The sequence below is a fragment of the Coccinella septempunctata genome, chromosome 2, assembly GCF_907165205.1.
Source record: "Coccinella septempunctata chromosome 2, icCocSept1.1, whole genome shotgun sequence".
In the NCBI taxonomy this organism is placed as follows: domain Eukaryota; kingdom Metazoa; phylum Arthropoda; class Insecta; order Coleoptera; family Coccinellidae; genus Coccinella; species Coccinella septempunctata.
This window is the reverse complement of record NC_058190.1, coordinates 22,007,550-22,024,454: the sequence shown is the minus strand read 5'-3', so window position 1 is coordinate 22,024,454 and position 16,905 is coordinate 22,007,550. Positions and strand designations below refer to the sequence as shown.

At 35.1% G+C, this 16,905-nt stretch overlaps 1 protein-coding gene across 1 annotated transcript; it reads left to right on the top strand.

Annotated features, from left to right (window-relative positions):
- Positions 1-2,611: 2,611 nt before the first annotated feature.
- On the top strand, positions 2,612-16,701 carry LOC123307924. The gene is made up of 3 exons (XM_044890423.1): positions 2,612-2,858; positions 16,371-16,484; positions 16,557-16,701. The coding sequence occupies exons 1-3, from the start codon at positions 2,762-2,764 to the stop codon at positions 16,652-16,654; spliced, it is 309 nt and encodes a 102-aa protein (XP_044746358.1). The 5' UTR covers positions 2,612-2,761; the 3' UTR covers positions 16,655-16,701.
- The last annotated feature ends 204 nt before the right edge of the window (positions 16,702-16,905 follow it).

Genomic DNA, 16,905 nt, shown 5'->3' with positions numbered 1-16,905 from the left:
CTCATACAGATTTTCCCTCATACATATTCCCATTTTCTTCATGATAATCCTGTATTCCTGGCACCATATGTCCTCGTCCAGATCGTTTATGAGGTCCTTCCACTTTTGTCGCTTGCTTCTCTTTATCGCCTTCTTCAATTCCCTCCTAGCTTTTGCTTATTCCTTGTCATTTTCTCCGTGAAGTTTCTTGTTCATTCGCGTCTCCGTGTTACAGATTTTAAGTTCCCTTATCTTGTCGTTCCACCAGTAGGTCGGCTTGTTATTGAATCTCTTGTTTTTCCTAGAGGCAGACCCGTCACATGTTCTACTTACCAGTTCGGTGAAGCTGGCTGGTTCCAGCTCTGGTGCATTGGCTCTCCAGTCATTGAAAATTATTTCGAAATCATCTAGAGCTCGGAGAAGATGAGATTTTCCAAATTTAGACAATAATAGCCGAATACTAGTTCAACATGCTTAGGTTCAAATCCGACAAGTACGGGGTGGGCAAAATTCGTTGTCCACTGAGAGAATTTCGAGAACTATAGCAGCTAGAAGAAAACGGATGACACATTTCCGAGCCCATTTTCGGAGAAACAAATAATGGTAAAAACCGCAGCTTCCTACGATACTTCGTTTTTGAGTTTGACAATTTCGTAAAGTTCTCATAATTTTTTTGTCTTTAAAGTTACAAATCTGAAACTTGAAACTTCTACAGGCACTTTTTTACGAAGAATCCATGCACTGATGAGCTCAAAATTTTTTATCATTTGGAATCATTAGGTGAACCTGCATTTTTTTAAATGCAATCTTTTATTGAAGTTGTTATTTTTGAATTGGAAAAAATCTTTTGTCAGTAGATTCTACGTATGAATGTGCCTAAGAAAATTTAAGTTTCTGTAACTTCATAGACAAAAGAATTATGAGAACTTTTCGGAATCGTCAAAATCTAAAAATGATAGGCCGATTCTGATTCAGATTTGGATTAGTCATGATCATTGTCCACTGAGTAAGGGTTGTGTTCTTGAATTTGTTCATTAAACTGATCTCTAATGAGGTCAAATAAGATGGAAACCATGTTCAGCACATAATCCTCTTTTTCTTCTGGCGTTTGGCTTAATCGATTATTATTTGAATCCAAGCATCTTTTGATGTTCATATCCATGCATTTCAATTAATTTCGATGCCGGTATTATGAGAACGACGGTACTCAACCCAGAAGTTGAGGTGTCTCCTATACCCCCCTTAAGATTTGTCATTTTAGTTACAATGTGAATGAAATCTTGATCAGTACTTGATCAGAACTGAATTTATTTCGAAATTCAAAAAGGATACTGTCGAGTCTATAACTTGTAGTGAAATATACAGGGCGTTCCTGAATTTAAACGACAAAATTCAGGAGGTGAATGCTCGTATGAAAGTAAGATGGGTCTTTCCTATAACAAAATTTGCTCAGCCCACCCCATTCCCAGATATCGCCCTCCACCTTTTTGGGGTGAAATCTCGGAAAGGGGTGGGGAAATTTTGTTACAGGAAAAACCCATTTTGATTTCATACGAGCAATCACCTTCTGAAGTTTGTCGCATGAATTTAGAAAAACCCTGTATACATATACGCAAATAACTCAAAAATTTCAATGCTGCTTGTAAAAATTTCAACACTATTTCCAGTTGTAATTCAGGTATGGTCAAAAAACGTCCCTTACCGTATTTTGGATTAGTCAGGTTTATTTGAGGAAAGATCAAAAATGTAATTCAGATTTATCGATTATTGATTACATATTTTCATAAGATATTCAACTGAAACTTGGCATAATCTTTGAAATTGATGGTTCACACCATATGACATGCCAATTCCGACAGTAAATTTACAGAGTGATATTTTTTCTGGAACACTGTCCCCTCTGTTTTCCTCCAGAATTTTTTTGTTGTTGAGCCACTGTCAATTTGAAAATATGTCGAAATGTTATACTAAACTATATGGTCTCTTGTAGTTTTGTCGTATCTGCTACCAATTCCGAGAAAAAAATATTCAAATTTTAACACTCTGTATCTCGAAAACAAAGCGATCCCATGTTTATGGGACATTTTTTTCTTGAAATTACTAAGGGAATTTCCCCTCTTCGTTTGTACCTCCAATTTAGGAACACCATTTATTTTAAAAACTATCAATTGTTATTTCAATTAGTCACGTTATTTTCAGAAATCGTCGATTATTGTATTTGAGAAGATATCTATTACAAAATTAAATGTATTTCAGAAAATTGTATTCTCTTAAACCACTCAATTCTAAACGAAAAACTGAGAAGTAAGTTGTTTTTGTTGGAAAATTTACTTTAAAGAATTGCTGACGTGTGTGGTCAAATGGAAATGCTTCAGAAAGTGCAGAAAGCAGAAATCTTTCGAATTAAATATTTACTTCTGCATCAAAAAGGACTGTCATCAATTTGATTCGACCAAGTATGTAGTTAGTGAGTAAGAAAATAAATGGAATTTATATTTTGAATAGTAATTTTTTCAAAGGTTTGTGTGGAGTTGTATTGTGAGGAGAATTTGAAATATACTTATAAACATACAACTCATAATGGCATTTGAATATTTTGGTATTTCATACAATTGACTCATTACAGTTCAAAAATATCATTAAAACCTTTTTACTGACCATGATGAGAGACAATAGAATTCATTGAATACAAAGATATGGATAAGAAAACTAGTTGTTGATATATGAGTCCAAATAGGTGTATAAATTCTTGACATCGTCCTCAAATGGTGGAACCTCTACAATGGCTCTAGTGAAGGGTTTGTTTTTGATGTTCATTGTTATCGTTTCGTTAGCGACAGGCTCCACGAGTGAAAGCAGAGAAAAACTATCTAGAAGAGGTAAATTTTGTTTTTAATTTTTCCAATCTAGAATAAAAATAGCGAAACAATATCGATTTCAGGTATCATTACACATAGGTAGAGTTGCCGAACGTAAATTGATACTTGATACAGAATTTCATGGTATATAGAAACAAAATCAATGGAAGTAATTCAATAGTATTTGCGTTAATAACCTTCACATTTTTATTTTGTGTGTATTTATTTGAACAAGTGAAATCATGTATCTTATTTCATCGGTACATTTATTTGTCCATGAAGTTTGCAGAAAATCTTAGAAATAATACATTCTTCTTTCTGGTAGGTATTGGATAACATTAATCACTTGCATATTTAACAAGTTGAAAAATGACATAATAATTTCTCTGACTCTCTGTCCCATATTTTTTAATAAGCTTGATGCTTGATGGAATTCATTTGTGAATTCACAAATGATTCGATGGATAATTCGATGGATGCACTTCAATTTTTCTTTCGGAACTTCATACATTCAGTTAACATACAGGGTGGGCTTTTTAAAACGAAACAGACGAGATAACGGGTGGAATAAATTTATTTCGAAAAAATGCTCGTACACGTCGATTTTTGTTTCGAGGGGGACAACTTTCAAGGTCAAATTCACAACTATATCGCTTCAACCCTTAATGTTAGAACACCAACCCCTGAATTTTTAATAGGAAAGATAGGGTGTGTGATACCTCATTTGAAAGGCCCTTTCATCCTGAATTTAGCGTGTTAATTTTTTTTTTTATTTAATACATTCGTATTCGAGATATTCAATTTTGAATTTCGTACATTACAAGTCATTCCGCAAACCATGCTATGTGAAATCATCAATAATTTGACTAATTCATTCTGTGGTTATGATGGTAACCGTTAATTGTCAACATAAGACAACGAAATAATTATTATTGGTAATTACTTTGTTCAACAATTGATTTGTTGTCTCGTCTGTTTCGTTTTAAAAAGCCCACCCTGTATAAGATATTTGTAAAATATTCAAATGACGAAGTAAAATCACCCTTTCCGACTATAATAGTTACCAACAATTAGGTAAGCCTTTTCTGGTGAGAAATTATTTGTTATATAGATTCGCCTTATGGAAGCTGTATTTTGGCCTAAACATTTTTCGAAAATATTATTTTGGCGTTGAAACGGTGGCGTCACGCACAAAATTGTTTGAATATTGAAAGCAAATATTAAGTTTTTTTATCTTCATAATGATGATTTTCTAATGGTGATAATAGCTTAAATATATGGTGATGATTTGTCAGTTGAATGGTGCATACTCCTTTCCAGCATATTTCTCAATTTTTTACTGACTCTTAGGCCTGCCGCAGACATGCAACTTTTCAGTTTTGCAACTGTTTAGTTGCAGAAGTGAGTACAATGCATTCATATGGGGCCGCGCAGACATGCAACTGAAAAGTTGCAGCGATTTCCTTTGTGTGCGCCCTCGAACCGCTTGCAATCAAACTGTTGCGCAACTGAAAAGTTGCATGTCTGCGGCAGGCCTTACTGATGAATTCCTGAGTTATCTTCGATTTCATTCGAGATTTTCAGTTATTAATTATAATATAATATAAATATAAGGGCAGTATCTTAAACTACATTAGTAGTTCAAGTTACGACCTATTATCTCTATTCAAAAATAGTTGCTCTAAGTGGTAGCGGCTAGAGGGGTAATGATATCGAATTCAAAGATTATAGAGTAGAAAGATAGGAAACGAAGCGACTAAATACACTGACTCCATCAAACACAGTGGCGACAATTGTGGTCTCGTTTTTCATCGTTTTAGCAAGAATATGGCGGATTTGGTCACATGACGTGACGTGAGCCAATCCGCATTCCGAATTAGAGATCATAGCATTGAAATCTGTGCTTCTAAGCCGCCATATTCTTGCTAAATTTCCAATTGTCGCCACTGCGTTTGATAGAGTCACTGTACGACTAAAGTGATGAGAGCGCCATCTGTGTTTCAAATGTGTTTTTAAGGCCCTAAGACTGGTTTAAATTTTAATTCGAGGGACATATGAAATTTTGCGAGATGTCAGAGTCATATGGCCATTTTGATCAAACAGGTTTTGAATGTTTTGATTCTCGTATCGATAGACAACCTCATATCGCCTTTTGTTTTTCAAGCCCGTTCTAGTTGCTGATTATTGAAATTTTTGTCTAATTTCCGAGCGGACTCTAGAGTCCGCTCCTCATCCTGAATAAGCTTATTCAATACTGGCAAGCGCTTTGAGTGCTATCCAGTAAACAGAGCACTACTGAGGGACTGTTCTGATATTGCTGGTTTTACTGGCCAGCAATTGAATAACAATAGAACTCGAACGACTGGGCCAATAGTCATCGTCTCTGAAATACTGACAGTACTGTTCAGGAATATCGGAACAGACGGTGAGTACTATCAATGAGGAATCTTTGGTACTATACAGTACAGTGATTATATATTATATATAGTATATAGTCACTGTACTATACAGTAACACAGAGCCCAGTATGAAACGATATCCGATTAAATCCCCTCCAGGTAGAAACCCAGACGAAGACATTAACATATGTTCCATATTTTCTCTAATTCAGTACCTACGCCGATTCGCTTTTCTTATTATTCGTGAATCGGACAAGCTCTCAACATTCTTCGACTTAGGTATCAGCTGCCCAATCGCACACTTCTAAGAAGCAGGGAAAGTACCGGACAGGATACAGCTATTTATTAAATCTTAATATATAAAACAAACTCGACCATTTTGTGGGTTACAGCATTTATAACTTGAGATTGGATTAACTGTTTGTTATGAAAGATGATTTTTTTGGATTCTTCTACGGACGGGTTAACATAAAATACATTAAAATTTGATGAAATTAAAGAAAAAAAAGGAAATAATTTTCCTTCTTGCGAATAACGCCAGTAGGTGTCGCTACGGTTAACATTTCGTGAAAGTATTATATTCGATATTTATTCGGCGAACTACATTTTCCAATGATATTACCTCATCTGAGTCCAGGTGTTATTAAACCTGTCTTTCTATCGAACCCTACGGAAAATTTTAATACGAAATGTTTTGAAAAAATCCCCATTATCGCCATTTTAGATGGCGATTATGGAGGGTACCCTCCATAATGGCGATGTAAACAATTATTGTGTATTTTGAGTTGCCTAAATGTCTTATCCTTGGAATTCTAAGATCTTAGCGCAGAAGTAAGTGCGGATTCACAATAGATTTAACCGTAAAACTTCTGTCAAAGTTCGTGCACATAATAATTATATTTAGAATTTTAAAGTACTGAATTTAAAATTTAAATTAACGCAAACTGTAGTATCCGGTGATTAGAAATTGAAATTGAAATTGAATTCAATACTTTAAAATTATAAACATAGTTATGTGTACGTCCTTTGACAGGAAAAAATTTTTGATATCAATTCGGTAAACTACATTTTCTAATGATATTCTCGCATCTGAGTCCAGGTGTTATTACACTTGCCTTTCTACCGAACCCTACGGAAAATTTTATTACGAAAGGTTTTGCACAATTCCCCATTCTACTAATATCGCCATTAGATGGCGATGTAAACAATAACTGTGTATTTTGCCTAAACGTCTTAGCCTTGGAATCCTAAGATCTTAGTGAAGAAGTGAGTGCGTATCTACAATAGACGTAACCATAAGTTCAATTTCAATTTTCAATCACGGGCTACCACAGTTCGCATTAGTTTAAATTCAGTACTTCAAAATTATAAAGATAATTATGTGTACGAACTTTGACAGGAGTTTGATACGCAGTTACTTCTGCGCTAAGATCTTAGAATTGCAAGGCTAAGACGTTTAGGCAACTCAAAATACAGAGTAATTGCTTACATCGCAATACAGAAAGGGGATTTGTTCAAATCCTTTCGTTATAACGTACGGTAGAAAGACAGGTGTAATAACACCTGGACTCAGATGCGATAATATCATTAGAAAATGTAGTTCACCGAATTGATATCAAATATAATACTTTTATTAAAACGCTATTAACCGTAGCGACATCTAGTGGCGTTATTCGCAAAAAGGAAAATTATTTCCTTTGTTTCCCTTTTTTCTTTAATTTCATGAAGTTTCAATGTATTTTATGTTAACCCGTCCGTAGGAGAATCCAAAAAATTCATCTTTCATAACAAACAGTTCAATCTTGTGTTATAAATGCTGTAACCCACAAAATGGCCGAGTTTGTTTTATATTATTACGAGATGCTCCTCGTACTGGAACGCTGACGCCAGCTTCGTCTTCGCGGAAAGTGTTAGTGCGAGAAGAAAGTGATGACTCGGATTCTTCCAGAATCCAAGGTTTCCATGTGAAAAGAGACACATTCTAGTTTAGTTCCATTTTAGAATTCATTCTGTTTGTAACTCCTTTCCGCTCTGTTCAATTATAAAGTCATTTAGTTTTTCAAAATTGTGATTTATAATTGAAAGAATAAAATTCTTTTTAAAAACAGAGTTTGCGGATCGAAAATCATAATTGGCGCTGCGAACAGGATTTCGCAACGGTTTTCGGTTTTTTCAAGAAACGAACTAACTGAAAATAGTTTCCACTAGTGAACACAAACTGTTCGAGGAACCCCGTTGAGTTTTAACTCTTAGTGCGAAATTCCAAACTTCACCAACCCACTTCGACCAGAAGGAAGGACGTTCCACCCTAGGATGCAAATCTTGGTGTAAGTCCTATTTTCCACCACATTTCCTATATCACCAGTATTCTTTATTTCGATGACAGACTCATCTCATCAATTAGAGATAATTGCTGAAGAGCCAGAAATTTTAGAATCTTTGAATTCTCATAATATTCAAGAACGCTTACTTAGGAATAATCGATTTCGGCCGTATCCTATTAGAAATTTCAATAACGAAATGAATCAAAACTCTTCTAACACCCCAACACTCCCAACAGTAGCCGACCCTATGTCTAGACAAGACATCCAATTATTACTTAATTCTATTCCAGAATTTTCACCGGGTAAAAATTTATCAATTTTCATAAACGAGGTAGATAATTTAGTCTTACATTTACGTGGCAGACTAACAACCGATCTCGAATTTTGCTTGAATTTTTCGATCCGTTCGAAAATCTTAAATGAAGCACGAGACTTCATCTCTTTCCAAAATGCGACGGATTGGCCTTCGATCAGACGTGCTCTCCTTCAGAGATACGGAGATCAAAGGAACGAAGAACTATTAATTGCTGCGGTTTCACAATGCGTCCAAAAAAGACACGAAAATTATTTAGATTATTATTGCCGAATTTCAAAAACTCTGAGTGATCTCTTACAACACCTCTCTTTGAATATACAAGACCAAAATCTATTAACTTATAAAAAATGCGAAGCAGAGAAATTGTCACTAAAAACATTCCAAGCAGGATTACTCGAACCTTATAGATCCTATATAAGCAATTTCGAGTTGAAGAGCTTAGAAGAATGCATCAATAAATGTAAATTTTATGACAACAGGAAACAAGAATGGGAATATTCCGAATTTCTTCGTAAATCCCAAGAAACCAAGAAGCCTTTGGCACAACCTCATTTCAAACAGAATCAAAATTATAATGATCATTTACCTAGATTTTCTAATAACAGTTTCAATCAAAATTTACCAACAAGATTTTCCAATAGCAACTCTAATCAAAACTTACCAAACATTGTTTTTCCAAATAATCAACCTTTGAGAAATAATCAGAAATTTTTCACAAATCAAGAAGTTTTTGGTACTAAACCAGGGTCAAGTATCTATAAATCGAATCCAGAACCGACACCAATGTCAATTTCGACCAGAAATACAAAACCGACGCCTATGTCGATTTCTACCAGAAATTCGAAATTACCACAAAAACAATTATTCAACGTACAATTCAAACCCGATGATGTAATCGATCATGAAGCTGAATCTTACGAACCCGAACATTCTGAAGAAAATGTTATGAATTTTTCCGAAGAAGATGAGAATTATTATTACGAAATGGATGAAAATTTTCAAGAAGCTCCTCCAGAAATCCCAGGAACTTAGATCTCAATTCCTTGAAAATAAAATCAAAACTTCCTTACATTTATCTTCCAAAAATAAATTTGAAAATTTTAATAGACTCGGGTGCCACAAATTCAGTCATTAATAGAAAACCAGCATTTGAGAAATTTTTCCAATTTTTGTTCAAAGAAAAATTCAGTGTGTCCGGATTAGGAAATACAATTAACGCTGATGATAACATCAATATTCCACTGTTTTACGAATTAGGAATCTTCGACAATATTCATTTACATGTTGTCGACTGGCATAAAAATTTCGATGCTTTATTAGGAACATCCGATTTGCAAAAATTAGATGCAAAGATTGACTATCAAAACCACATTCTGGAAATGAAAAATTTGAAAATACCTTTTAACCTCGAGTACTCCACGAATAAACTTAAACCAAATAAAACTATAGCAAGAACATTTGTAAAAATTCCAGTATCCCTAGAAAATGGTGACGTTTTACTGCCCGAAATCAATTTTAAAAAATTCTCAACACCAGAATGTATAGCACGAGCAAAAAATGGTATTTGCCTAATTCCTATTTCAGAATCAATTAACGGGAATTTAGAGATCAACTTTTCGGAAAGAATACCCGTGAAATCAATATCTGAAACAGAAGTATGTGCTCCTCAAATTGAAAATTCTAAATTAAAACTTTCAAAAAATATTCGTACGCAACACATGAATTCTGAAGAAAAACGAGAAATTTTGAAACTTTGTAGTAAATTCAAAAATATTTTCTATAACGAAAACTGCGATCTCTCTTTTAGCAATACCGTCAAGCATAAAATAAGAACGAAAGATGAAGAACCCGTTCACGTTAAATCTTTCAGACACCCTCACAACATGAAAAAGATTATTCAAGAACAAATTCAAAAACTTTTAGATGATAATATCATTCGTCCATCTATTTCACCCTACAGTGCTCCAGTTTGGATTGTAGACAAAAAGAAAGACGCTTCCGGCCAAAAGAAATATCGTATGGTCATTGATTATCGCCGTTTAAATGAAAAAACCATTGAGGATAAATATCCGCTCCCGCGAATAGAAGAAATTTTGGATAATTTAGGAAAAAGTTGCTATTTTTCGACACTCGATATGGCAAAAGTCTTTCGCCAAATCGAAATGGACGAGGAATCAATAGAAAAAACTGCATTCACCGTGAATAATGGTCACTACGAATATCTTCGTATGCCCTACGGATTGAAAAATGGACCCAGTACATTTCAACGCGTAATGGACAATGTACTTAAAGAATATCTTCATAAGTTTTGTTTCGTTTACATGGATTACATTGTCGTATTTTCAAAATCGTTACAAGAACATATTTGCCATTTGAAATCAATTTTTGAAAAAATTAGAGAATTCAACCTCAAAATTGAACTTGACAAATGTGAATTTTTGAGTAAAAATGTCGAATTCTTAGGACACTTAATAACTCCTGACGGAATATCTCCGAATCCCTCTAAACTGAAAGCTGTTGAAAAGTACCCTATTCCACGCACAGTGAAGGAAATCAAATCATTTTTAGGATTAATAGGTTATTACAGACGATTCATTCAAAATTTTGCTCACATAGTTTCTCCCATGACCAAATGCCTTAAGAAAAGAGCGAAAATTAAAATTGATGATCCCGACTATGTAAATGCTTTTCAATTATGTAAAGAATTATTGACAAATGCTCCGATATTAGCTTATCCAGATTTTGAAAAAACATTTAAATTAACAACAGATGCTTCAAATGTTGCAATTGGAAGTGTATTATCACAAGACAACCGCCCAGTTGCCTATTATTCAAGAACCCTAAATTCAGCCGAAAAAAATTATTCAACCATAGAAAAAGAACTCCTCTCAATTTTAGATTCAACAAAACATTTTCGACCATACCTCTACGGACAAAATTTCATAATAGAAACTGATCATAATCCCCTTGTTTGGCTTTATAAAATAAAAGAACCTAATTCCAGGCTCATAAGATGGAAATTGAAACTTGATGAATTTGATTTCAACATAATTCATAAAAAAGGAAAAGAAAATAAAGTTGCGGATGCCCTATCGCGAATTGAAATCAATAACAGAGAAAATGAAGACTCTTTATTATCAGAAAATGACCTAAATATAGAAGTTTCCTCAATTTTACCTAATATTAATGATCTTCCGGTACTTAGTGATGAAGAACTTGAAAATATTTTGAACCCCCCAGACAATCGTCAAAATAACGATGATCCCAATCATCAACATGAAGCAAATAATAATGATTCTAATGCCACCATTCATTCAACTCAAGAAGACAATGGAAAAGTTATTCCAATCACGGAATCTTCTGTGAATATATATCCGAATAGACTTATTCTAAATATTGGCGAACAATACAATTTAAAATTCACAAAAAATTTTCAGAAAAATACTTACAACATAACAATAAGACAAAATTTCATGGAAAATGATTTTTCAACTTTTTTCAAAGAAATTTTTAGACCGAATGAATCTTACGGAATATTTTTCAGAGATAATAAATTACGACTCCCTTTCATCAGATTTTGCAAAGAATCCTTCAATTACTCCGTGAAACTTTATATAAGCAACACCCTTTTATTAGATGTACCTTGTGAAGAGAATCAAGTCGAAATCATTTCAGAATATCATGATAAAAACCATAATGGTATTTCAGAAACATTTAATCAATTATCGAAAAAATACTATTGGCCAAAAATGAGGAATAAAATCACAGAAATCATAAATAAATGCGAATTATGCCTTAAATCAAAATACGAGAGAAACCCTTATAAATTGAAATTTTCAGGTCCCCTCCTAGCTAAGCGACCTTTCGAAGTAATCCACATTGATACATTTTCTTTTCAAAATTCGAAGTTTTTAACAATAATTGATTTATTTTCAAAATACGCGCAATCATACCTTTTAAAAGACGGCACTGCTTTAACAATTCTCAATAAATTACGTCATTATTTTTCACATCACAATATTCCACAAAAGATTGTTTGTGACGAAGGACGAGAATTTCAGAACAAGACTTTCACAGAGTATTGTAAATTGAACAAAATCAATCTACATTTTACAACAGTGAACAATCCGAGCTCAAATTCTCCAATTGAACGATTCCATTCAACAATTTTGGAAAAACTCAGAATTCTCAAATTGAAAAACCCAAATGAAAATCCAGCTAATCTCATGATTACAGCAACATTAATATATAATCAATCGATACATTCAGCGACTGGTTATTCACCTTTTCATTTACTTTATGGTCCATACGACAAATTACCAGAATTTGATTTGAATATGACTATTTATGAGCAGTATAACGAAAAACGAAAACAGGAAATTTTGCCATTTTTTGACCATATTTACGAACGAAATAAAAACAAAGCTCAGAAAACATTAAACAAGCTGAACGAAAAGCGAAATGACCCTCCAAATTTAGAGCAAGCAGAAGTTTACGTCGAACGAAACAGACCGAGAAAAACGGATCCACCCTTCGAAAAAATTATTGTTGAACAGCAACAACAAAACAAAATAAGTGGTCTAACTACAAAATCAAGAGAAACAACAGCGCACATACAAAAAGTCAAAAAACTAAGAAAAAACGTTTGTTCTTTTCAGGATACTGCTGATCCTCCTGATTCAGACCCAAACAAACCAGGCCCTTCAGGTCCACGAAATAAAAAGTAAAGGATACTTTGAAGAACCTTTGAGTCATGCCAAAATTCTTGATCATTACCATAATTTTCTTTTCTTCATAAATATTACCAATTTGCAAGACAATTTCGATCAGTTGAACGATAATTTTAATGACCTTCAGAAAGACCAAACATTCGATGAATTACCCCGTCGACTTTTTCACCAATTGAGTTTGAATTTGGATCAAATCGAACAAATCTTACGAAAATTTGTCAATAGAAAAGTTAGAAGAGGTTTGGCTAATTTCATCGGAAAAGGTATTAAATTCATTACAGGTAACCTAGACGATGATGATCTGAAAACTATTAACGAAAATTTAGAAAGCCTTCACAACAGCAAATCTTCCGAAATCGAAAGGATAAATAAATTAACTTCTTTTGCTAATCATTTGTCAAAAAGATATTCAGAAGATTTGGCTCTGCTTAACGAAAATATTATTCATACTAAAGCATTATTCCAGAATATTGAATCTACCGAAGGATTTCGAATCATTGTAGAATACCAAATGCTTCAGTCCCAAGCACTCTTGAACACTTTATTAATGCTAGAAAGGACTATAAGTTTTGCAATGAGAGAAATTCCAAATTTAGAAGTCATTAAAGTTGAAGAACTTTATTCCATCGGGACATATCTTGAAAAAATTTATAAGACACAGCAACTATCACCAATTGATCATGTTCATCTTTTCAAAATAATCGAATATGCAAAAATGTCTGTCATTGGAACGGAGGAAACTATCACATTCCTTCTCAAAATCCCAATTCTCAAACGAGTAATTGCTTCATATTCCCGAATCTACCCTGTACCCAATACCCAAGATATTGCTGTGATCCCGCCAAGGACGTATTCCATCAAAATCAACAACGAGGAATATTGGACCAATGAAATATGCAAATCAACATTGGGAAGTTCGATGGTGCTTTGCCTTCAACAGCCTACCAAGGAAGCATGCATTCTGTCAACCCCAGGTCGATGCCAAACAACACTAGTGAACAACGACTTCAACATCATCCACCCGCTGAAGAATCACCAGCTCCTGACCCTCTTCAAAAAGAACAAAACAGTACTAGAAGACTGCCATGGAATTCTATTCAGGAAATCAATCCAGGGAATCAACCTTCTAAGTTCCACCTGCCGAATTATTATTGAAGAATCCATCTACGATGACACAGTTCCGATTTTCGAAATAACTGCCAAAAACATTTCGAAAATTTCATTGAACTCCACCCACAAAATTGAATTTCACCTGAGGCATCTGAAAGAACCAACTTCAATCCTTCAAGAAGCAGAAAAACTTTCAGACCAGCCCATGTACCTACATCCAATAACTCAGGTCATTCACCAGTCTACAAGTGTGATATTGTGCTGTTTCACAATTCTTGGAATCATCTTCGTTATAAAGAACAAAACAAGGATCTCCGAGTTAATCTACAGTCCAAGGAAAATCATACACGTAGAAATGGAAGACATCACCCAAGGCCACCCAGCAGATAACAGAGACGTTATCTCTTAAGGGGGAAAGTATCGAAAATCATAATTATATATTAAGATTTAATAAATAGCTGTATCCTGTCCTGTACTTTCCCTGCTTCTTAGAAGTGTTCGATTGGGCAGCCGATACCTAAGTCGAAGAATGTTGAGAGCTTCTTCGATTCACGAATAATAAGCAAAGCGAATCGGCGTAGGTACTCAACACAGATTCATTCATTGCTGTATCCCGTTACCGGGAATAAATCTGCAAAAAAGACATACGAAAAAAAGAGCGGACTTATAATTTCTTAGGGCTAATTGCGACTGTGTGCCCTCCTGTGACTGAAGAGACCCAACCGTGACCTACAGATCCAGAGACATATCCAGAGACAGAGACTCTATGTACAGATCCTTTCACACTCCGGGCATGGATAGACACCAACCAGATCTGACCGCCGCTGTATTCTTCTCGAGTCTCCATTATAACTGTGCACCATAGACCTCCACTGTGACCTGTCTAACGCTAGTTGTTCCCAGTTATGATGGGCATTAATTGCTATTAGGGATTGATGTAGTGTATCCTTAAACCGCTTATACTGGCCTCCTGGTTTGCGGTCTCCCTCTGTCAATTCGCCATACAGAGCTATTTTGGGGAGTCTTGTGTCTTGCATCCTCAGAATGTGACCACTCCATCTGAGTCGGCACCTCGTTACTTGAGTCTCAATTGTTGTACAACTCGCGCGTTGCAAGACTTCTGCATTCGAAACTTTGTGGAACCATCTGATGTGCATTATCTGTCTTAGATGACGTTGTTGCATTTGTTCGAGCTGTTTAATATGTCACCTGTAGGGCGTCCAGCTTTCGCTTCCGTAAAGAAGCGTTGGGAGGACGACTGCTTTGTAAACAGCTGTGTTGGTCTTCAGATTGAGATCGTGATTTTGAAACACTCTGACCTTTAGCTTCCAGAATGCCCGGGATGCCGAATTGATACGGTTGTGTATTTCCGTGTCTAGGTAAGCCCTAGTATTTATGAAGCTTCCCAAGTATTTGAACTGGTCGACCTGTTCTAGGGTTTCATTCTCCAGGCTGATATGTGTTTGAAGGCTTTCTGGGGGACTTACCAGGATTTTGGTTTTGTCGATATTGAGTCTAAGGCCTAAAGCTTCGTATATATGTTTAAAGGTGTCCAACATTATCTGTATATTTTCTGAGCTGCTAGCGATAAGTGCGCAGTCGTCTGCATATTGAAGTTCCGTGACAAACTTTCAACGGGTTTTTGCTCTGAGGCGCTTCAAGTTAAATAGGCCTCCATCAAATCTGAATCTTATTCCAACACATCTTACAGGCATACTCATGTCAGCACACACACAGAGTAATCTGTGGTACTGAATTATAGAAAATATGGGACATATGCTAATGTCCAAAGATTATAGGGTTACCTAACCTAACCTAATGTCTTCATCTGGGTTTCTATCTGGAGGGGATTGAATCGGACATCGTTTCATACTGGGTGGCACTCTGTGTTTCTGTATAGTACCAAAGATTCCGCTTTGATAGTACTCAGATTAGTGCTCTGTTTACTGGATAACTCAAAAGCGCTTGCCAGTATTGAATAAGAGTCCATCAATTCCAAACGTTCTCTATCAGAGAAGAAGATATGTTGCTCTGACGAGGTCAAATGAAACGAAACCATGGCTTTTCTTCGATGAAGCGTACTCTATTTGGGGCCCTGACGATGGCAAATTGGCTAGTTCAATTCAGATCGTAACAATTGTTGATATTCATATCAGCGGGTGGTATGCATGTGAAATAATTAATTCTTATTATTATCTATAATAATGAGAATGATAACACCTAACGGCAATGAATAAAATAATAAGGATAAATTCAGATGCATACCACCCGACGATATGCTTTTCTTCGGTGGAGCGTACTCCATTTGGGGCCATTTGTTCAGTCTTCACAAGCTTATATAGTTGTGACACTGACAACCAGCTCCTAGGTCTATGGTTTTGTAGCATAATCTTTATGCCCCTTATTCTTAAAAAATTTGAGATCGGGTTGTTCCAGTTTTCGGGTATTTTTTCGTCTTCTAGGCATATACAAACACGATGCCATTATGTTTAAATAAGAACCTACCTCATACAATAACACTATACTTACAAACATTTCAAACTGTATGAAAGCTGGAAAACAAATGTTCGCTAGATAGATGGAGATAAATAATCTCAGTTCATAATCACAGACTTCTCAGTATGCACTGTCAATCTTTCATTGATTATTTTCAGTACACTTTCCAATGCTTGGACTAGGACCAACTTGTAATGGATGCCCTGATCACTACTGCGATGATGACCCGGCAATTATTCATGGGTTTTGTTGCGGTTGCGCTAGATTCTATGGTGAGTTTTATAATTTCGATTTCATTTTTTTCATCGTCTACCCACCTTTTCTTAATGATACATTGGTTTCAGATAATTTACCAGTACAATGCAGTACTAGAATTCACTGTCCAATGAATGGATATGGGCTCTGTCAAGATTACGAATACATGATGCATTGTTGCTGCTGAAAGGGATGTCTTTCGGGCCTATATAATTTATTTTGAGCTATGTGTTATTGTGCACCTTGAAATAAAAAGATCTGAATCTATATGAACAAGTTTGACTTCTGATGATGCAAGACGAATAATATAGACCATTAAAGAATGATTGACGTCCCAGTGGGCCTTGAAAGTCCAGACGCAGCTTAATATCTGGTCACAAAATATCTTCAATAATTTCTATAGTTTCAATCCAGAACTGGAATATATAAATATAACCT

Excerpts from the sequence above, each read along its gene's own strand:
- LOC123307924 (XM_044890423.1), top strand. The coding sequence starts at position 2,762 with ATGGCTCTAGTGAAGGGTTTGTTTTTGATGTTCATTGTTATCGTTTCG. Across the intron at positions 2,859-16,370 it reads AGAAAAACTATCTAGAAGAG|TACACTTTCCAATGCTTGGA; the intron begins GTAAATTTTGTT and ends GATTATTTTCAG. Across the intron at positions 16,485-16,556 it reads CGGTTGCGCTAGATTCTATG|ATAATTTACCAGTACAATGC; the intron begins GTGAGTTTTATA and ends CATTGGTTTCAG.